Genomic DNA, 20860 nt, shown 5'->3' with positions numbered 1-20860 from the left:
ACCAAGATATTAAAGTCTGTGCACCCCAGCGGGAAGCGATGCTGGTCACAGTCCTGGGGTATGGCCCCCACCAAGGATGAGTGGTGCTCTGCAGGGCTGGGGACCTGGCTCAAGGACTCCTCCGTCCTCCCAGGATGACAGTCTGCGCTTGGCAAGGCTGCAGAAAGGGCTGAGCCAAGGGGAGCAGCAGAGGAGCAGGACCAAGCAGCCTTCAATTGCCTGGTGAGATGGGAGCTCCCTGGCTTCATCCACTTGGGAGAACTAACACTGGGTGGAGACATTGGGCCCAGAGCCACTGGGTAGTGAGATGTTGGGTGCTGAGATGCTGGGCAGTGAGAAATTGGGTGCTGAGATGCTGAGTGCTGAGCTGTTGGATGCCGAGAATTTGCGTGCTGAGATATTGGATATCCATGTCCTGAGGTGCTGAGATGTCGGGTGCCGAGATGCTGGGCATTGGGATGTTGCATGTTGAGAATTTGGGTGTTGAGATGTTGGGTACTGAGATGTAAGGCACTGAGATGTGTGCTGGGCTGTTGGGCGTTGAGATACTGGGTACTGGGATATTGGATGTTGAGATGTTGGGTGTTGAGGTGTTGGGTATTGAGATATTTAGCGCTGAGACTTTGAGTACTGAGAACCTGGGTGCTCAGACGCTGGGCATCAGGTGTGCCTACAGGGCTAGGAAACAGGCTGGGGAACCAGGAGGTATGTGCTCATTTTGGGTTTCATGTGCGTATTTCGGTCAGGAAGGATGTGTAGTTGTGTGCAGTGCGGGTGGTGCCGGTCCAATATGATACCCGTGTGCTGCTCCAGCATGGAGGATGAGGCCAGAAGGTAAGGGAGCCTGCCCTTGCTGGCTCACCCATCTGGCACAGCCCACGGGCACGCTGTGGTTGGTGACGTCCTGATGGCATTGAGGACAGCGGCCCCCACGCTGGGGACAAGGCTGACCCTTCCAGAAAGCTTGGTTTTGGTGTGCAGCTGATAGGGAGCCACGGGAAAGGGCCGGCCCTGGGGTGCTGCAGCCACCCACGGAGCCCCGCTGGCATACGAAGTGGTGGGCGCTGAGAAGTTGGGTGCTGAGGTGTTGGGTGCTGAGAAGTTGGGTGCTGAGGAGTTGGGTGCTGAGGAGTTGGGTGCTGAGAGGTTGGGTGCTGAGGTGTTCAGTGCTGAGGTGTTGGGTGGTGAAGTGCTGGGCGCTGAGGTGTTGGGCGCTAGAAAAGCTGGGTACTGAGACACAGGTGAACAGTTTGGTAGGATCAAGTGAAAGGCACAGCGAAAGCACGCAACCCCGAAACCACACAACCCCAGAGCCAGATGTGCTTCACCCCCCATGACGGCACGGCTCAGCACAGCTCAGCACGGCACGGCACGGCCATGCAGGCCCCCAGCAGCCCTCACCTTCCCGGCGGCAGCGGGGCGGAGGCCGAGCAGGGCCAGGGCGAGCAGGAGGCAGCAGCGGAGGCTCCCCATGGCCGCGCCTGCCGGTGCCGGGCTCTGCCTGCGCAGCTCCGGCCCCGCTCGGCCCTGTTTATAGCGGCGGGGGCTGCGCGGTGCCTCTGGGCCTCCCGCCAAGGGTCACCCGGTGGTGACGGGCCACCGCCTGTGGTGGCACAGGGGACGCCGTGACGTGGGTGCCACTGCTGGTGCCGCCGCGCCACGGGGTGGGCGTCAGGGCCTAGGGACGGGTGATGGGAGCGGCAGTGGGATGCCACGGGGGGGACATGGGAGCCAGGGCTCACACATAGCACAAAGGGACAGGAGGTGACAGGAGCCAGAGGTGTTTGCAGTAAAGCTTTATTGTGAGGAGAGGCAGGGGCATCGTCCGTGCCCAGGTATTGTCATACAATCACAGAGTCACAGAGTGTTTTGGGTTGGGAGGGACCTTACAGACCTCCCAGTTGCAGCCCCCTGCCAAGGGCAGGGACACCTCCCACCAGCCCAGGCTGCCCACAGCCCCATCCAGCCTGGCCTTGAGCACTGCCAGGGATGGGGCAGCCACAGCTTCTCTGGGCAGCCTGTGCCAGGGCCTCACCACACTATGAGTGAAGAATTTCTCCCTAAAATCTGATCTACACCTACCCTCTTTTAGCTTTAAGCCATTCCCCCTTGTCCTATCACTCCGCCCCCTGGCACAGAGTCCCTCCCCAGCTGTCCTGTAGGTTGCCTTCAGGTACCACAAGGCCTCTATAAGCCATTCACCAGCCTTGGGATCCCCATGGGGCCACCCTCACTCCATCTTGTTTGGCAGGCGGGTGAAGACGTTGGTGCCGACCCTGTGGGGACAGAGCAGGAGACGTCAGGCAGGCAGCACGGGGCCACTGTGCCGCTGCCCGGGCCCTGTGCCTCTGCCCCGGGCTCACCTGGTGGCGTTCCAGTCGTCTTTGATGCTTTTGGCATCTGACCGCAGGAGCCACATGGTCTTCAGGACCTCCTTGCCGTCCTTGTCCACGAAGCACTGGCCCGTGAAGACGGTGCTGGAATCTGCGGGGAAGGGCAGGTGAGGGGAGCGTGGCCGGGGCCGTGGCTCCTTGGGGACAGCTCGCTCGGGCTGTCCCTGCCCTCTGGGGACGGTGGTGTTGGGGAAGGTGGGCAGGGAGGGATGGGGGGAAAGGGGCTGCATGGAGATGAGCAGACAGCAGTGGGCTTCAGGCTGGACGGGTGGGCCTCTGTGCGCCTCATGAAGTTCAACAAGGCCAAGGGCAAGGCGCTGCAGCTGGGTCGCGCAGTCCCGAGCGCAGATACAGGCTGGGTGGGGAATGCACTGAGAGCAGCCCTGAGGAGAAGGGCCTGGGGGTGGTGGTTGAGGAGAAGCTGGACATCAGCCAGCAATGTGTGCCTGCAGCCCAGCAAGCCAGCCGTGTCCTGGGCTGCACCAACACAGCGTGGGCAGCATGGGAGGGAGGGGATCATCCCCCTGTACTCTGCTCTCGTGGGACCCCACCTGGAGCCCTGCACCCAGTTCTGGGACCCCCAGCACAAGAAGGACACGGAGCTGTTGGAGCAGATCCAGAGGCCACGAGGATGCTCAGAGGGCTGGAGCACCTCTGCTGTGGGGATGGGCTGAGGGGGCTGGGGAGACCTTACAACAGCCTACCAGTGCCTAATGGGGCCTACAGGACAGCTGGGGAGGGACTCTGTCAGGGGGTGGAGTGATAGGACAAGGGGGAATGGCTTTAAGCTAAGAGAGGAGAGATGTAGATTAGGTGTTAGGAGGAAATTCCTCACTCAGAGGTGGTGAGGCCCTGGCCCAGGCTGCCCAGAGAAGCTGTGGCTGCCCCATCTCTGGCAGTGCCCAAGGCCAGGCTGGATGGGGCTGTGGGCAGCCTGGGCTGGTGGGAGGTGTCCCTGCCCATGGCAGGGGGGTGGAATTAGGTGGTCTTTAGGATGTTTTTCAACCCAAAGCGTTCCATGTTTCTATAATTCATCTCCAACCCCTCCTCTGCATCGTGGGACCAGGAGGTGACACCAACCAAGCAGCTGTGGGGCAGGCATGGGGGAACAATGGGGACATGGGAGGGGATAGGGGAGCTCTGGGGACATCTAAGGTGGGGAGCCCTAGAGGATGCTGCATGAAGGGCAGGAGAGCCTCAAGGCTGGCACAGGGCAGGGATGCAGAGCATCAGGACACCACAGGGGAGGGCAGAGCAGAAGAAGAAAGCACAGAGAGTGGATGGGAGCACTGGGGACACCACAAGGAGAGGAGAAGAACCTGTAAAAGTCCAGTTGACAGTGAAGCCAAAAATGGGCTGGGTGTTGTTGTGCTGGATTCCTGTCAGAGGTGACAGTTTGATCTGTTGTGTCGTGCTTGTCACAGCCGTGTGGTAGGTGCCGGTGAACTCGCCCTTGGAGCTCAGATTCCCAATGGTCATATTGGAGCCCAGGTCGTTGGTCCAGTTCCCGGTCAGCTTGCACTGGGGCAGAGCGGGCTCAGCGCTCGGCAGGAGGCAGGGCAGCCCCCAGGGGAGCAGCCCCGCAGCCCATCCCCATCCCCATCCCCATCACCTTACCTGATCGACAGAGAGGCCGGGGGCCAGCAGAGCCAGGCTGAGCAGCAGCAGGAGGGAGGTCGTCGGCACCATCTCTGCAGCAGGCGGACAGGCGGCCGTGCCCGGGCTGTGCTCCTTGCAGGGCTCTGCCCGCCGCCTGCTCCCTCGCCTTTTTATTGCCGTGGGGCTGCGGGTGTCAGCTCTGCCCAGGGCTTGGTTGAGCAAGCGGGGTGGTTCCACCATGGATGGGCCATTCCCACCCCTACAAGATGTGGTTGCAGATAGAGATTCCCAAAATCCGATGTTGAAACTGTCCCTCCTTGCTGGTGTTTAACCAGAGCCTTGCGGGGAGGCTGGCAGCACAGAGGCTCAGCCAGGGAAAACTCTTTTTGGGGAGGATGCTCCCGTCCTTCTGCTGCCCCTTGGCTGCCTTGGGGCCATGCCCAGGCTGCACAGGGGGTGCCCGGCAACATCAATACCAGCCCCCCCGGGGACGTCAGCATCAATGCCCCAGCCCGCTCCTCCTTCCCAGCTCCATCATGCAAAGCAAACTTGGGACCAGAGCTGCTGCAAGGGCTTGCAAGCCCGGGGAATAGGTTGGAAACCAGGAGATACATGGTAATCGTGATTTGTTTTCTGATTTCAGTTGGGGCAGGCAGCAGTTGGCAGTGAAAGGGGGTCAGCGCAAGGAAGGGGCTTAGGTAACGTTCTCCACTGCCTTCCCTCCACTGCTGCAGAGCCAGAGGCATCAGGTTCATTCACCAATGCGACAGGAACCTTGCTTGAGATGTTTTGAATCGTATTGAACACGCTCTATACCAAGACACCTCCTCCTCCTCCACCAGATTGCAATTTGATATTTTCAAGGATGAAGCAGGAGAGGTCGGCCAGCTGAAACCCCACCACCCCTGCCACCCGTACAGCTGCTGGGGACGGGGCAGCTCAGGCTCTTGCAAGACCCTCCTGAGAAGCCAGCGAAGGAGAGCAGGGGAGGCTCGCCTGCTGCTCGAAAGCTCCTCTCCCACCTCAGCACTAGGCTGTGGCTGCCTTTATCACATTACCCTGATGGCACTCCAGCTCCGGGAGGCAGGAAGCAACCTGCGGGGAATCTGGCCGGAGTGGTTTCCTCACCTGCCTGCAGCCGAGTGCTGAGATTTTGGGCATTGAGGTGCTGGGCACTGACGGATTCAGTTTTGAGACACTGATTAATACTACTAATTCTTTTGGTTTTTTTTTTAGGGAATCCTTTCACGAGTTAGCGCATGAAAGGTCATGAAAAGGAAACAACTAGACTGAATGAAAACATCGCCCATTGTCAGTAGATTTCCTTTCTGCTTTGCTGCAAGGATGTAATCTGCTGACTTGAAGGATGTGTGTGGGTGCGTGGGTGGGGGGTGCTGGGCCAACTGCTGTGGGCCAGGGTAGGAGGGAGGGTGTGTGCCTACAGGGCTAGGAAACAGGCTGGGGAATCAGGAGGTATGTGCTCATTTTGGGTTTCATGTGCGTATTTCGGTCAGGAAGGATGTGTAGTTGTGTGCAGTGCGGGTGGTGCCGGTCCAATATGATACCCGTGTGCTGCTCCAGCATGGAGGACGAGGCCAGAAGGTAAGGGAGCCTGCCCTTGCTGGCTCACCCATCTGGCACAGCCCACGGGCACGCTGTGGTTGGTGACGTCCTGATGGCATTGAGGACAGCGGCCCCCACCCTGGGGACAAGGCTGACCCTTCCGAAAAGCTTGGTTTTGGTGTGCAGCTGATAGGGAGCCACGGGAAAGGGCCGGCCCTGGGGTGCTGCAGCCACCCACGGAGCCCCGCTGGCATCCGAAGTGGTGGGCGCTGAGGAGTTGGGTTCTGAGGAGTTGAGTGCTGAAATGCTGGGTGCTGAGGAGTTGGGTGCTGAGGACTTGGGGTTCTGAGTAGTGGGTTTATGTGGCAAGGTTTTGGTAGCAGGGGGCGATAGGGGTGGCTTCTGTGAGAAGGATCTAGAAGCTGCCCCATGTTAGGTAAGGGCCCCGCTGCTGACCGGAGCCGAGCCAATAAGCGATGTTGTTTGTGCCTCTGTGAGAGCATATTTAAGACAGGGGGAAAAAAATAAAAAATCTGCACCTCACAGCAGCTGGGAGAGTGAGAGGCGTGAGGAACAGCCTTGCAGGCGCCAAGGTCAGTGATGGAGGAGGGGGAGAGGTGCTCCAGGCGTTGGAGCAGAAGTCCCCTGCGGCCTGTGGTGAGGCCCATGGTGAAGCAGGCAGTCCCCCTGCAGCCCATGGAGTACCACGGTGGAGCAGGGTTCCACGCTGCAGCCCGTGGAGGAGACCACGGTGGAGCAGGTGGGCCTGCACCGACGGAGACAGAGGCCTGTGGAAGACCCCTGCCGGAGCAGATTCTGGGCCAGACCTGCAGCCCGTGGAGAGGAGCCCACGCAGGAGCAGGTGACCGGGCAGGAGCTGCTGCCTGTGGGGGACCCGGGTTGGAGCAGTTTGCAGTGTGCAGTGCGGGTGGCAACTGCCTCGGCCAGCCCGCGGCCCCTTTTCCTAACTCTCGCCTTCCTTTGAAGCAGATCCTTGGACCAAATGCTGCGCATGGATAGGAGTGGAAGGAGCGTGCAGGAGTGAATTTTTCACTTGCAGCAGCCGGCAGTCACTGTAAGCGTGCGTCCCCCACTGCCCACTGACCCAGTTGCTGTCCCCACTGTCCGTCGGGCTGCGGGCGCAGCGCCCTGGCTGCTGGCACCAGGGACCTTGTCCCCACTGGCATTAGGGTGCTCTGAGGCAGACAGCACTCAGTGAAGGGACTGCTCGGGCATGCACGGAGGGCACTTGTCCCATGGCCAGGTGTGCCCTGGGTGCTGCCAGGGGAATAAACGCCTCGATGGCTGTGTCACAGCCTCATCCTGTCCCTGTTAAGGGGATGGACCCCTGCCTGCCTCCTCCACCGAGCTCGGCTGCAGGGAAGTAACAGAGACACACAGGGCAAAGCTCTGCTGAGCACAGGAGGGTTTATTTGGCTCGTGGTGCGGGGTCGCTGGGAGGCGCTGGGAAGCGCTGGGAGGCGCTGGGAGGGAGCCGGTGGGCAGCAGGACAACGGAGAGCCCCAGGACCGCGGGGCGCAGGCGGCTGGGTCCCAGTCACTTGACACGAGTGAAGACGGAGGTGCCAACCCTGCGGAGAAGCGGTGTCAGTGGGGTGGGAGTGGGCGCTGCCGGGTGGCAGCGAGGGCTGGGCTCACCTGGTGGCCTTCCAGACGTCCCTGCGGGAGGGGACCCCTTCCCGCAGGAGCCAGGCGGTCTCCAGCGTCTCCTTCCCGCGGCGGTCCACAAAGCACTGGCCCACAAAGACGGTGGTGGAGTCTGCGTTGGGTGAAACGGGGGGCGGAGGGGGGCTCAGCGCTGGTGGCTCCGAGCGGGGCAGCCTGGGCCACCTCCCTCCGACAGACAGACGCCCCTGCGAGATGTCCTGGGCAGACAGACGGACCTCCCTGCCATGCGCCCAGGGTGCAAGTCTTCCCCATCACCCGGACAGATAGACGGGCACCAGCCCTGCCCTTTCCTATGGACAGACAGACACCCCTTATCCCTCCCCTGGGCAGACAGATGGACACCGCTACTGCGGCTCCCAGACAGACGGACACCCCTGCCCTTTCCCACAGACAAACAGACGAACACCCTGGCCACCTTCCCCTTTGCCAGGGCAGACAGACAGTCCTATGAAAAGCCCCCAACAGACAGACAGACAGACGGGCAACAGCGCTCGCTGGCTGCCCCAGGACTGTGAGAAACAAAGTTGTGTTTTTGCAGTAGAGAGCTAATTTTCTGTATTCCGAGATAATTGTGTAGTCATAACAAAGAGAAATGCTAAGTAGATAAGCGGACAGTAGAAGGCCTCACTGTTCCAAAATAAGGTGGAAGCTTGAGAAAAACAGGATGAGCAGTGTGAGAACAGTAAAACAAAGATCACACGTTCTCAATACATAAGAAAGGGGAAATTAAAGGGTTGAAAAAAAGAGAAATCGTACATATATGGTATAGAGGAGTGTTGAGTAGCTTGTGAGCCTGTAGTACTCAGGCATGAGGAAACGGGAGGTGATCAGGTGTTGGGTAATAGGGAATAAAAGGTTATGATTTGTTTACAAAAATGCGCTCTTGATTGGCAGGACGCCCGCCATTGCAATCATGAATAAAATAGCCTCACAGAAGATCCTGTCTGAAGAAAATTATTTGAGATTTTTCTCACAGGACCATGCCAGCGCTGCCATACCTGCAAACTGCCACTGCACGGTGAAGCCGAAGGTGGGCTGCTGCCCCTTGGTGCCGGGGGGCTGCAGGACTCCTTGCAGAGGGGACACCAGGATCTGCTTGTCGGTGGCTGCCACCGCGGTGTGGTAGGAGCCGGAGAAGGTCCCGTCCATGTCCAGGGCCAAGAGGGTCATGTTGGAGCCCAGCTCGTTCCTCCAGAGGCCCTGCAGGTCGCACTGGGGACCGGGGGACAGCACAGGGCAGTGTGGCACGGCACGGCATGGCACAAGCACGCAACCCCGAAACCACACAACCCCAGAGCCAGATGTGCTTCACCCCCCATGACGGCACGGCTCAGCACAGCTCAGCACGGCACGGCACGGCCGGGCAGGCCCCCAGCAGCCCTCACCTTCCCGGCGGCAGCGGGGCGGAGGCCGAGCAGGGCCAGGGCGAGCAGGAGGCAGCAGCGGAGGCTCCCCATGGCCGCGCCTGCCGGTGCCGGGCTCTGCCTGCGCAGCTCCGGCCCCGCTCGGCCCCGTTTATAGCGGCGGGGGCTGCGCGGTGCCTCTGGGCCTCCCGCCAAGGGTCACCCGGTGGTGACGGGCCACCGCCTGTGGTGGCACAGGGGACGCCGTGACGTGGGTGCCACTGCTGGTGCCGCCACGCCACGGGGCAGGGGTCACGGGATCCAGTGCATCGTCACCAGCCTGGGACCCCGTGGGGCCACCCTCACGCCCAGGGGTGCAGGAAGGTGAAGATTTGGTGCCAACCCTGCAGGGACGGAGGGGGAAACATAATTGTGGCCCTGCGGGGGGGGGGGGCCACACATGCCTCCGTGTCCCGCTCTGGTGCCAGGGGTGCAGAGCACCGTGCCCAGCGGGTCGCTGCCCAGGCCCCGTGCCCCTGCCCTGCCCCACCTGGTGGCTTTCCAGTCGTCGCTGGTGCCGTCAGTGCGTGACTGCAGGAGCCACATTGTCCCCGGTACCTCAGACCCAGGAGCTGGTGACACGTTGGTCACTGGGCCAGCCCCAGCAGCCTCCCACGCGGCCTGGTGGCATTTCGGTACCTTTTGGTGCATTCTTGTTCACTTCTAGTTCCCATCACCAACCTTCAGGGCAAGACCCCCCCCTCTGCTCCCACCCCAGGCAGCACAAGACAGACAGCTGGACAGTAGTTTATTAAGAACTTAAAATAATCATCCTCTAAAACCTGCTCCCCTGCCCGCCCCGGCTCACGGCACGGTGCCAGACCAGGCCAGGCGCTGTCGGGGCTGGGATTGTCAGCGGCCCCCCAGGGATTGTTCCAGCCGGACCCCCCCCAGCTGCGGGGGTCAGCCCGGGGAGCCGCGCATTACAGCATCCGTGTGTCTACGTGCGGGTGGTGCATCCTGCACCCGGCCCCGTACCCTACCAGCCACAGCCTGCAGGAGAGGTCACGCTTGCTCCTGGCCACGAGGGGTGCAGGGGGGGGGTCCTGCAGGCTGCCGGAGCACCGGGGAGGGGACAGCACAGGGCACAGCAGCACCTCCCCATCGGCCGCAGGGGTGATGGGATGCAACGCGTGCCTCCGGCCCCCTCGTGTGCAGAAGGAGGGGCCGGGAGCCCCCCCAAGGGGAGAGGCAGGTAGCTTAGGGGCTGAGGAGGTAGGGAAGGAAAGGGCAAGTTGAGCATCCTTAAAGAGAGGGAGGCACAGGACAAGGTCCCTGCCTTCCAGCCGAGGCCACCGGGCCCGGGCTATCCCCAATGCTTTGCTCGGTGCCACCAGGCACAGGGCTGGAGGAGGCCGGGGGGGCACAGGGTGCCCGGCCAACGCGGCTCTCCAGGGCCAGCTGCATGCTCCAGATGCTGAGGGGCCGCATGTAAGCCAGCGAGCGGTAGACTTTCTTCTCACAGTAGGCTTCGGGGGTCTGGAAGGCCATGCCCAGCTGCTCCCACACCGTGCGGTAGCAGCCCTCGGCTGTGTGAAAGCCCTCCTGCACCATCCCCTGGGGGAAGAGGAAACCATCAGCATCTGCACCGCCTGGAGAGGACCCCAGCCACCTCCACCCGCGGCACCTCCCCTCACCTCCTGGATCATGGTGGCGGCCAAGGCGTAGACGACGCCGATCCACACCTCGCTGGACTGCACGCTGGAGGTGTCGGGCACGCCGTCGGGCCTCATGCCGTTCACCGCCCCCATGGTGCCGCCGGCGAAGCCCATGACGTTCTTCTCAAAGATGGTCTGCAGGGCGCTGATAACGTGGCTCTTGGGGAAGACCTGCATGGAGAGAGAGGCTTGGTGGCCAGGGAGCAGCTTCTCCGTAAGAAACGGGATGGAGAACGCCAGCAAAAAGCCTTTTGCTTCCCCCGAGAAAAGCAGCTTCTCAGGGGAGATGCAGAACTTCATGCCTGCTTCCTGGTGGAGGCAGGGGACACCTCCAGCATGCATGGTCCACAAACCCCCAAAGCCACCGGCCAAAGCTGGTGACAGGCTGGCCACACTCTGACTTGCCCTGTTTGAATTCCCAGTTACGGACATGGAAATTTATATTCAGCTCAGTGGAAGAAGAGAAATCAGGGCTCGCTTTTCACTGATTTCAAGAGGACTTCAATCCCTTCAGCTGCGCTATCAGGCAGCGATGCAGGACCACGGCCCCAGCCAAAGGTTGAGACGAGCTGGGACAGCATGGTGCTGAGGTTGGACCGCGGCACGTCCCGGGGCTCGCTGGGTCTGGCACGAGAGGCTTGAAACTTTTACCCCTAGTAAAAGTTAAAGGCCTGTGAAAGGTCAGCGGCTCTCGCTAAACAAACAGCCGCTTCTGCAGAACAGGGGAGGAAGTGCAGAACCTGCCCCGCACCCCCACCTGATGGGGGGAAAAACAAGTTATTCAACAAACTGCAGCCAAAAGCTCACGACAGGTCGGAGAGCTGAGTAAGCTCTTGCAAAACCAAACCAAAAGAGAATAACCCGAGCATGAAGAGGCCAGCTGCCCAAACAGCAGAGACAGTTGCATGAGGACAAAGAGCCCCTGCACGCAGCTGAAAGTAAATAATGCTTTTCCACGGTTTGCTGGGGATGAAAACCAAAGAGCGTTGGCGCAGGGGTGGTCACTGCCCCGGAGCAGGCCAACGTGGTGGCTTCTGTGGACTCATCCAGGGAAAGGCAGCGGGTCCCTTTTGTCCATGCTAAAGCCAAGCACCCGATACAGTCATGTTTCTGGCGTGGCTCTGGATCTGAAGATAAGCACAAGCATTGTTTGGGAAGCCTCTTCTCCTGCGGGATGGTTTGGGGCAGAGTTTCTTCAGGGCTGAGGTCACCAATTTTTCTTACTTTGCATTCCATTACTGACCTGTACACACAGCAGGAAGGCGTTACAAGCAGGAGTGCTGCCAGCAGGGCAAGGGATCAAAACACGTGCAAAAAAAAAAAAAAAACAAAAAAACCCCACAAAAAAACAAAAACTGGATGACCGTAGTAAACAGAGAAGTTCACCAGTGCAGCCTTCAGCAAGCTCAAAGCTCACCAGACAGCAGAGAACGACACCTTAAGCAACAAAATCCGACGTCAACAAAAACAAGAGGTGAGATTTTGGACTGTGCCACGTTTTCTGCATCCAAAAGTGCTGCTGGAGCACTGCGGCACAGGGCTGGAGTAACTGCAGGAGGGCAGTTTCCCAAATCCCGCAGCGCTTAGCGCAGGCCGCTCGCAGGGGAGGGCGCTTGGGGCAACCTCTCAGCACCAGCAGAAGCGACCCAGGGCCCTCAGGCACCCGCAGGGCTGCGCTTTGCTTCCATCACCACCGCACAGCTCTGCTCTCCAGCAGCGGGGTCCGTCACTTCTCTGCTGCTCGGAAATAACCCGTAGCAGGGCTCTCTGCCGCCCCGCTGCGTCCCCGGCGCTACCTTACCGCCGCTGCTCTCACTGCCCCTTGTTGCATGTGAGCTGTCTTCAGCCAATTCTTCCCTCGCAACCAAACAGCTGCGGCCCGTCGGGCCCCGAATCAGCCTTCGTCTCCTCCGACACTCATTTAGGACTTCATACCAGGCAGCGCACAGCATGTGGAAACGCGTGTTTTCTCCGTTTTTTTTTTTTTTTTTAAAAACAAATACCATTTTGCTGAGAACAGAGCCCAGCGGGACCTGGCTAGCAGTGTGCCAGGCTTGGAGGAGGCCGCAGGCTCCTGTCACACAGCCTGTTCCTAAGCACTCATTATCGCACTGATTTGCCTCAGACAGCCTCCACCCCAGTGCTGCCCCGTGCACAGGAGGTGCGGGAGCCCCCCCAAACCCACAGCCGGCGCTCACCCTGCTGCAAGCAAAGCCTCCCCCGTCCCCCCTCTCACCTCCAGCTCCCCCTGGTCCAGGCCACAAGCCCCCAGGAACCACTGCCCCGCACACTGGTCCGACATGATGCTGCTGGACGTGTCGCTCCCGCTGCTGTCGTAGTTGTAGTATTTCCCTGGAACAAAGCAGAAAAATGGGTAAATCAGTAGCAGACCCCCAGCACCCCTCCCGGCGTGGTTTCCCACCGGCGAGCGCGCACCGTTCCACAGCATCCTCTCGAAGGCCTCCTTGCCCTTCTGCAGGATGCCGCTGTACTTCTGCTGGGTCTCCTCGTCCCCCAGCACCTCTGCCATCTTGCACATCATCCGGACGGCCGCCAGCCACAGCCCGCCGCAGTAGGCGCTGCCGGAGCGAGAAGGACAGCAGCATTAGCAACGACGCACGGAGCTCCCAGGAGGGATGGGGAGCGCGTCCCCAGCGCCTGCGCTCCCCAGGGCCTGCTCTCCATCACCCGCCCTCCTCCTCACCTGGCTCCGTTCACCACCCACGCGTCGTACGTCTGGTCAGCAAAGCCCCCGTTCTCGATCAGCCCGTCGTTATCCGTGTCAAACCTCAGCTCCGACTCCATCACGGCCTGCGGGAGGCAGGGGAAGGTCGCACAGCCCCTCTCGGGATGTCTCCCATCTCCCGCGGAAAGCCAGGAGGTGCCGTGTCACCCCTACCACTCGAGGGCCAGGGCGTCCCCCCGTACCTGGCAGACCGGCCACATGTCCCGCAGGTACGGCGCGTCGTGCGTCAGGTAGTAGTCGCGATACACCTGCAGCACGAACTTCAGGTTCAGGTCCTTCCAGTTGGCCGTGTCGTGCATCAGGTAGGCGTTGACGTGCTGCCAGGGCTCGTCGTCTGCGCAGGGACGGAGCGGATGCAGCAGGGCAGCGAGCAGCTGCTGGCCCCGCTCAGAGCCAGGTCCCAAAAGAGCCACCGCCAAGCAGCACTGAAGCAAGGTATCGCACCCGCTGCGGCCCTCCTGCTGCCGCTCACCATCCCTACGTCTCCCTTGCACGGGCTCCATGCAGAGCACACGCTGCCATCCCCATCCTGCACCTCCAGGGCCACCCAAGCCTCTTATCACCCAAGCCTCTTATCACTTCTATCTCTTACGGAGAAAGGGACGTGCTGCACCCCTCACCTGGGTCCCCGATGTCGTGGGGCACCACGTTTTTCAGCTTCACCTGGGCTGTCTGGCCGCTCATCAGGTACTGCCGGGGCTCCACGTCCTCGTTTATCACCGTGACGGCTGGAAAGGGCACGGGGTGTTAGCAAGGTAGCAGACACTGCAGCGAGCCCCGTGGTCCCTACCCCGTGCGACGAAACCAAGCCTGAGGACCCCATGTGGCTGTAAGCAAGGCAGTGGCATCAGCCAGGGTGGGGAGGGAAACCCAGGGGGCTCAGTCCCCAGCACAGGGCTCAGCTCCCTGCTGGTAGAGAGCAGCCTCCAAGCCCATCTAGAGCATCAGGGTCTGAAACAGCCCCACGCTTCTCCTGGAGGGGCACGAGGAGACCTGTTGGGATCAGGGACTGCCCCAGCACAGCAAGAACACATCCCAGAGCTAGACGGAGATGCCAAGGGGCACCAACAGGGCACGGCACGGGGGGTTTGCAAATCCAAGGGCTCAAGTACAGGGGCTGCAGGGGGATGCTGGCTCTGCAGCACCAGCAGAAGCCATCCCAAACCCTCCGCCTGCTCCCGGGCGACTCACCGATGTCGTACTGCAGGCTGATCTGCAGCTTGGGCCACAGCATGACGAGGGCGAAGGAGGCGTAGAAGTGGACGTCGTAGGTGTTGTACATGCGGTACTCCTGCCCTGCAAGCACCGGAGAGGCAGTGAGGGAGGGGAGACGTGCCACGGAGACATCAGGAAAGGCAGTCCCCCCTCCCTGTGCCACGCAGGGCTTCGTCCCATGAGGGCTGCTAAAACCGCCCAGGGAAAGCGATGGGGAGGGTGCAGTTGGGACCATCCGTCGTGTCCCTAGGAGTTACCTTCTAAATAAGCAAACCTTCCGTACTCCCGCAGGACGGGGAGGAGGTGCGACAGGCTGGCCACCCCCGGCCCCTGCAGCTCCTGGGGGAGGCAGTCGTGGGGCAGCTCCAGCCAGACGGTGCCCCCGTCCGTCATGAAGTACAGCTCGTTGAACAGCGCCGACTTGTACCAGGAGGGCAGCTGGCTGCGGGGGCAGAGAGAGGGGGGAAAAAAAAAATAAATAAATAAATCAGCCTCTGTGGCCCCCTGCTGTCCCCTCCGGGGTCACCGTCCCCATCCGTCCCACCTGTTCTCCAGGACTGGCTTCTGCCACGCGTCGATCTTCCTCTCCCACTCCTCGTAGTGCGCCAGGGCGTAGCGCGACAGGGCGGGAGCCGCGTCTCCGTCGCTGCCGAAGAAGCGCGTGTACCGCCTGCCGAGAGGACTTTGGGGTCAGGGCTCAGCCCAGGGGACGCCCCAGGGAGCCCGGCCACCCCAGCAGCTGTCCCCAGGCCACCCACCTGAGGTGCAGCTTCTCCTTCGAGCCAAAGTGGACGCGGGGCATGTCCCACGCCAGGGCCAGCTCCAGCGTCTGGTGGCCCCGTGCGGGCACCGTGCAGGTGGCACACACGGCGGCTGCCGTCACCTCCCCCTTTGCTGTCGCCCTGCTTCTACCTGCCAGGAAAATTAGGTTAAAAAAAAAAAAAAGTCCACGAGTGTCTAGGGAAGCCTACAGAGCCCCAGGGGAACAAGGCTTTTGGGGCATGCCCCAGCACCCTGCACCCCGCAGGGTACATCCACTGCGTTCTGGAGATGGCATTAAGCGCACGTGAGTAACTGCTTTTTTGCAACCAGGGCAAAAATACCTGCTGTGGGCGGAGGGGGTTAAAAAAAAAAAGTCATGGAAGCAGAGGAAAAAATGAGGCAGGAAAACCAGCAGGCACGCGTGGAATGGCTGGCACACCCCGTCACCGGGACCGCGTGGCTGCCAGCCCAGGCACCGGCACTTTGTGGTGACAGCCATCGCCTCCAGCTCTCCGAAGGGTGCTTGAACTGTGCCCTTATTTAAGAAGCACCCTCAGGCGAGCAGGTAATTATATGCTGGTCCTGACATGTGTAGCAGGTAAACTCATTAAGGCAACAATTTTCACAGAAGCACAGATCCTGCCGACGATAACACCGAGCGTGCACGAAGGAAGACCGCATCCCGGTAGCTCCGCGTGCCCTTGCAGACGGCAGGTAGCAGACAGCTTTCCAGAAATATTTATGCAAATGATGACATAACTCAAGCTTCACGAAATCCTGCAGAGGCACGGTGCCAGCACTGCAGATCCGTCAGCGTTATCTCGTTTGCAGGCCAGCCTTGGTGGCGGCAGCAGGTTACCAGCACGGGCTGCGAGGTGCTGCCCCGCTCCATCAGCCTGCTGCGGGAGCGAGCAGGCAGCTGAGGATGACGCAGAAGCAACGAGGAAATACCAGAGACCTTCAGGAAACCCTCGCAGCAACAAGAGGGCAGCACACTGTGCCGGCTCCGAGACTCGGGAGCTGCTAAGCGCTCCCTAAGCAAATGGGAACCGGCTCAGCTGGCGGGTCTGGCGGCGTGAACTCGAGGAAGGCGGCCGGGCACACAAACCTCAGGTGGACGGGACATTGGGACGCGCAATTAATGCAGTCCGAGAACAGCCCTGAAACGGTGCAAGCAGCTCGTGGGGAGCCACAAGGTCAGCACGACAGAGAGCAGGGAGTTTGGATATGGACTAAACCCTACTTAAGTTCCTTAATTCTGGAGCCGGGAACAGGCCCCAGCATCACGGAGAGCAGGGCTGGAGCCACAGCTCAGTAGCCCCGCGGGGCAGCTGGCAGCCTCAAAGGCACCTCTGTGCTCTTCCCTGCACCCTACAAAGGGACAGGAAGGACCCTTCCACGGGGACTGATTCTCCCTCCACTCCTGGGGGCGCTTCCTGCAGACACCATGCATCCCATGGCCATGACAGGGCCCCAGGAGAAGGGAAACCCACCCTTGCTGAGCTCGGCACGGCTGGCACCCTGTAGCCCCCTGCCCCCAGACCCCCACGACGCAGCACTCACCGGTGGGGGACTCCAGCTTGCCGTCCTGCAGGAGGTCTTGCCACACGTCCCTGCCCGACCCCGCGGGATCAAACGCGGTGAGGTGGGTGACGACCGTGCCAGCCTGGGGATGAGCAGAGCATCAGGGAACAGCTCCCACCCCAAAGGAGCAGGCGATGCGATCGGATCCCCCCCCACCCCCTGAGCTGTACTTTTGGCAGCAACAACCCACCAGCAATCCTACAGCCCTGAACTTGCTCCCCACCTGTGCCACCTCCAAGCCTGCTCTCCTGGAGACCCGTGAGCTTCACCCACAGCTTCTCTTACTGCAAAACCCCGCAGAGCACACCCAGCTGCAGGGCTGTCCCTAACCCAGGGCCGCCACGAGCAGCCCTGCCCGCGGCACAGCCCCGGCCCTGCTGCCAGCCCTCACCTTCTCCCGGGCAGCCACAGCAAGCGTGAAGGGGTTCGTGGGGGTGCAGTGGTGCAGCAGGACGCCGGCCACCCGCTCGCCGCCCTCCTGCAGGGCGAAGGGCTCGTTCCAGTGCCCCCCGCTCTTGTCCTCCTTCGCGCCCATGCCGTTCTGCATGCTGAACATGATGGAGACCTCCACGGGCTCCTCGTTGCCGTTCTCCACCTCCCAGATGAACACGGCCACCGGCAGGCTGGAGTCCTGGGGAGGGGGGGGGACACAATGCCACACATGTAGGGCTCGCAGTGCTCAGGACTGCCGAGGTGAGGGGATGTGGGGAGCATTTGGTGCCCAAATCCAGACAGCAGGCAGCGCGCAGAGCGGTGCTGCAGGCTCAGGCGGGTGCCTCAGCGCGGGCTGGCACCTGCTGCCAGCCTCCTGTGCCCCGTCGGGGTAAGAGCGAGGTCAGGGCTGTCGGCAGCTTCCCACCCTCGCCTGGGGCTGGGGATGAGCAGTGGAGATGGGAAAAGCATTGGGAAAGCCCAGCTGGGAAACCCCAGCTAATAAGCAGCCCTTCCCTTGGGGACGTCAGGCAGAAGGCAGCTGTCGTGCTCAGGAGCAGCTGAGCGAGCGCACCCAGCCCGGCTGACCCGCACGTGAGGGCTGCGGGTGTCCTCACGCCTTGCTGCGGAGCCTGCGGGCGGCAGGGCCTGCCCCTCGGGGTGGGCAGGAGCTGGGATTGTCACCCAGAAAAAGCCAGGGCAGGGAATAAGCAGGACACGGTGTGAAAGCGCAGAGAAGGGAAAGGAGCAGCCGGAGCTGAAAGGGACAACCAGGGGTTGGCAGCACCGGCCTAGGATGTAACAAACCCTGCCAGCAGCTGGCACCAGGGTCGGGATATCGGGACAGAAAAGTCCAGGCTAGGAAAGAGAATTAACAAGGAGGAAAGCCTGGCTGACTTCAAGCAGTGCCTCGGCAGCATCTCTGCAGCTCTCCGGGAGCACTGGGACCATCCCCATGAAGAAACCACCTCGTCCCCATGCTCCTCCCAGGACAAGGACATAACCACAGCAGCATGCCAGGGCACAGAGCGATGCTCGGGGCCTGCCTCACCTTGTAGTCATGGGGGATGACCGGAGAGACCTGTCGGCACGTGAGCACCACGTTTTGCCCCGGCAGCTCGTAGACCGTCCAGGCGCGGGGGTACAGCGCGTGGTAGAAGGCGTAGTGCCCGCAGTATCCCCAGTTCCAGCCCTGCAGCGTGCTGGGTTTCTCCACGGACAGGACCTGCTGGTAAACCGTCTGCCCCTTGCGACGCAGGCACACCGTGAACTGGGGAGGAAAGGAGCACATGGGGGGCGAGATATGAGCCCCGCTGCGGGGGTCTCGGCGGCACGGGCTGGGCGCAGCGTGCAGCCCCGTGCTGGCTCTGCTCCCCGAGCTCGGCGTTTTGGGGAGCAGGAGCCACGGAGCCCTACCTGGTCGGCGATGACCGTCCCGTAGTGGTATTTCCCGGGGTTCAGCTGCCAGCGGCAGAACTCGCCCCGCCAGCCACGTGTGATGGTGCCGCCGCCGATCCCGCCCAGCGGGCAGCCTGGGGGGGACAGGGATCAGTGCTCCCCTCTTACCGGCCACCTCACCACCCCCTCGACCCCCTTCATGCCTTGGCTGCCCCACGCAGCCCCCTTCCCACCCAGCAGAACCCACCTCGCTCCCCACACAGGTGCCTGCTCCCCAAATTAACCCTGCCAAGCCCCTGCTGCCCCCCTCCTGTTTCCCCTACAGGCTCAGGGAGGTGCCCGCAGGGTCCCCTCGCCAGCGGGGTGGATGCTGCCCTCGCCTCCCACAGCACCCCGCGCCCAAACCCGAGCTCACCGTAGATCTGCTGTAGAGGGACGGCACACATGAGGTCGATGAAGGCAGATTTCTTCTCTATGCAGGTTTTCTTGTACCACCACCTGAAATACCTGCAAGGAAACCAGGAGGAAGGGTGATGCACGGCTGAGCCAGGCGGTACCCGCCGGAGATCTCCTTGCTGAAGATCCGGCCCTGGATGACCGGGCTGTGCTCCCACACTGGTGCTTGCTGCTGAGCTGAACGCGCCAGGCCCTGTGCAACCAGACAGGACAGCTACACAGCCACGCAGCACAACGTCCAACAGGGACCGCAACGGGGAAAGGCTTTCCAGCAAATCTGGGGACGACGGCAGCCTGCTCCCTGGTTTGGGAGGCTAAGGCCAGCTTTGCTGGCGGAGGTCGGAGGCACCAGGAGAACCGGCCCGGCCCGCTGCTGCTATCTGCGGCTGCATCTGCTGCCGCTGCTCCTCTCTCGGCAGCCCCGGTTTGGCAGCGCGCTCCCCCGAGGAAACGTGCCTTCACCCAGCTGCTCCATGGGGGGTTTCTGGCTCGGGGAGGGAAGGAGCCCACCCGGAGCTGCTGCTGCTGCCCAGGGGCACCCGGACCCTTAGGAGGGGGGTGACAGGGGAACCCGGGTCCCCCTACAGCAGATCTCCCAGCAGCACGTAGCGGGGAGGACAGGGATTTTACAAGCAGGAGAAATCCGTCCTGCTCTGCAGCACGACGAGCCACGCCGGGTCCACAGGGCATTGCTTTCCATGCAGGCTGTGGAATTAAAACCCGTCCAGGCAGCGCCCAGCCCGCCCCGGCGCCCTGTGCCGCCAGCACATCCCGGTGCGCGCGGGGGCACCGAGCCCCGCAGGGCTGCGCAGGGGCAGCCTGGGGGCACCAGCTCCCACCCCAGGGGGGGTCAGCACCCCACTTCGCATCCTCCAAAGGCCTGGGGTGTCCCCTTACGGTACCCCACGGCCACCCTGGGATGGTGCAGGAGCTTTCCAGGTGCCACGACAGCCTTCGAGGGCACCCCACAGTGCGGCCCCTCTGTGCAAGAGGCAGGGGTCTCCGTTTATTTGACACCCACACCAGGCGAGGCCGTGCCAACACGCGAGGTTTCAGCAGCTCGAACCCGCAGCCTGAACCCCCAGTCTGTGCAGCAGCACCCAGGATCTAATCGGCCCCATCCTCCCGGCTGGCGGCACGAAGGGACCGGTGGAGGCAGCCTTGGCCGCGTCCTTGGTGCCGGCGGCTGACGCGGAGCTTCGTGCTGCCGAGCGAGCCCTTTGAACCCCAATCCCTTTCCCCCGGATCTGCCCGAGGAGCCGCCGCCGGCGCGTCCCCACCGAGCTGGGGAAGGGGACGGGCGAGCCGAGGGGCGGCCTCCGCCCGGAGCCTCCGGGGGAGGCCGGGAGCAAGGCCGAGCGTGGAAAAACAAGAGACAAACGGTGACGGCGAGGAAAGAAAACACCGAACGGCGCGGAACGGGTACCGGGGCGGGCACGGCGCTCCGGGGTGATGGGGTGAGTGGAGGGGGGGGCAGACCAGTGCCTCCCAGTGCTCCCAGCGCCTCCCGGTGCCCCCAGCACGCAGCATCACCCCCCCCCTACCTCCCCCCCAGCACTCCGAGCACCACATCGCGAGGACACCGATGTACCACCCGGCTCCGGGACTCGCACCCCGTCCCCTCCCCGGGTCCTCCCCCCCCCCCCCCACACCCCGGGTCTCCCCACCCCCGGTTCCCCCCCCCCCCCCACCCGCCGCCGCCGTTACCGCAGCGCCATGCCGACGTGCCGCAGGACGTCGCGGAGCGGCACGTCCCCGGCTCCGTAGGGCCGGCGCGGCTGCGGGAAGCGGTGCGCCAGGCAGAGCCGCCAGCCGGCCGCCGCCACGCCGCGGCCCCGCGCCGCCCCCTGGTAGCCCCGCATCAGCGGCCCCGCGTCCGCCATGGCCCCGCCGCCCGCCGCGCTCCCGGCGCGCCCTCTTCACCGGCGCGCCACGCCCCCCCTTGGCCACGCCCCCCCGGTCC

At 62.3% G+C, this 20860-nt stretch overlaps 3 protein-coding genes and 1 long non-coding RNA gene across 4 annotated transcripts; 1 reads left to right on the top strand and 3 right to left on the bottom strand.

The window, feature by feature from the left end:
• The first annotated feature begins 80 nt into the window (after positions 1 to 80).
• LOC308185073 lies at positions 81 to 6827 on the top strand. The gene is made up of 4 exons (XR_013943095.1): positions 81 to 222; positions 2252 to 2500; positions 5229 to 5303; positions 6249 to 6827. It is a non-coding gene; the product is annotated as an uncharacterized lncRNA (long non-coding RNA).
• Positions 1782 to 5208, bottom strand: LOC308185069 (avidin-like). The gene is made up of 4 exons (XM_080572730.1): positions 4011 to 5208; positions 3713 to 3914; positions 2364 to 2484; positions 1782 to 2276 (listed from the first exon to the last, which is right to left on the bottom strand). The coding sequence occupies exons 1-4, from the start codon at positions 4230 to 4232 to the stop codon at positions 2231 to 2233; spliced, it is 591 nt and encodes a 196-aa protein (XP_080428856.1). The 5' UTR covers positions 4233 to 5208; the 3' UTR covers positions 1782 to 2230.
• Positions 6828 to 6966: 139 nt separating the features above from the next.
• LOC308185072 (avidin-like) lies at positions 6967 to 9277 on the bottom strand. Its single transcript, XM_080572733.1, has 4 exons — positions 8629 to 9277; positions 8242 to 8455; positions 7214 to 7334; positions 6967 to 7146 (listed from the first exon to the last, which is right to left on the bottom strand). Exons 1-4 carry the CDS (start codon positions 8698 to 8700, stop codon positions 7113 to 7115), a joined length of 441 nt encoding a protein of 146 aa, XP_080428859.1. The 5' UTR covers positions 8701 to 9277; the 3' UTR covers positions 6967 to 7112.
• Positions 9278 to 9377: 100 nt separating this feature from the next.
• GBA2 (glucosylceramidase beta 2) lies at positions 9378 to 20824 on the bottom strand. Its single transcript, XM_080572719.1, has 17 exons — positions 20605 to 20824; positions 18857 to 18948; positions 18460 to 18575; positions 18095 to 18313; positions 17003 to 17242; positions 16591 to 16693; positions 15024 to 15177; positions 14810 to 14935; positions 14523 to 14707; positions 14242 to 14346; positions 13671 to 13778; positions 13233 to 13384; positions 13009 to 13115; positions 12741 to 12883; positions 12541 to 12656; positions 10284 to 10475; positions 9378 to 10203 (listed from the first exon to the last, which is right to left on the bottom strand). The coding sequence occupies exons 1-17, from the start codon at positions 20778 to 20780 to the stop codon at positions 9892 to 9894; spliced, it is 2646 nt and encodes an 881-aa protein (XP_080428845.1). The 5' UTR covers positions 20781 to 20824; the 3' UTR covers positions 9378 to 9891.
• Positions 20825 to 20860: the final 36 nt, after the last annotated feature.

The sequence above is a fragment of the Anser brachyrhynchus genome, assembly GCF_964034855.1.
Source record: "Anser brachyrhynchus genome assembly, chromosome: Z".
Lineage (NCBI taxonomy): Eukaryota > Metazoa > Chordata > Aves > Anseriformes > Anatidae > Anser > Anser brachyrhynchus.
This window is presented reverse-complemented; position numbering and strand designations above follow the sequence as displayed.

Coding starts and splice junctions, on each gene's coding strand:
- LOC308185069 (XM_080572730.1), bottom strand. CDS start 4,232: ATGGTGGAACCACCCCGCTTGCTCAACCAAGCCCTGGGCAGAGCTGAC. Junction 3,915..4,010: donor CCGGCCTCTCTGTCGATCAG/GTAAGGTGATGG, acceptor GCTCTGCCCCAG/TGCAAGCTGACCGGGAACTG. Junction 2,485..3,712: donor TGTCAACTGGACTTTTACAG/GTTCTTCTCCTC, acceptor CCTTCCCCGCAG/ATTCCAGCACCGTCTTCACG.
- LOC308185072 (XM_080572733.1), bottom strand. CDS start 8,700: ATGGGGAGCCTCCGCTGCTGCCTCCTGCTCGCCCTGGCCCTGCTCGGC. Junction 7,335..8,241: donor CGTGCAGTGGCAGTTTGCAG/GTATGGCAGCGC, acceptor CACCCAACGCAG/ACTCCACCACCGTCTTTGTG. Junction 7,147..7,213: donor GACGTCTGGAAGGCCACCAG/GTGAGCCCAGCC, acceptor GCTTCTCCGCAG/GGTTGGCACCTCCGTCTTCA.
- GBA2 (XM_080572719.1), bottom strand. CDS start 20,780: ATGGCGGACGCGGGGCCGCTGATGCGGGGCTACCAGGGGGCGGCGCGG. Junction 18,314..18,459: donor GGACGGTCATCGCCGACCAG/GTAGGGCTCCGT, acceptor TTTCCTCCCCAG/TTCACGGTGTGCCTGCGTCG. Junction 13,385..13,670: donor CCACGACATCGGGGACCCAG/GTGAGGGGTGCA, acceptor GTCCCTGCGCAG/ACGACGAGCCCTGGCAGCAC.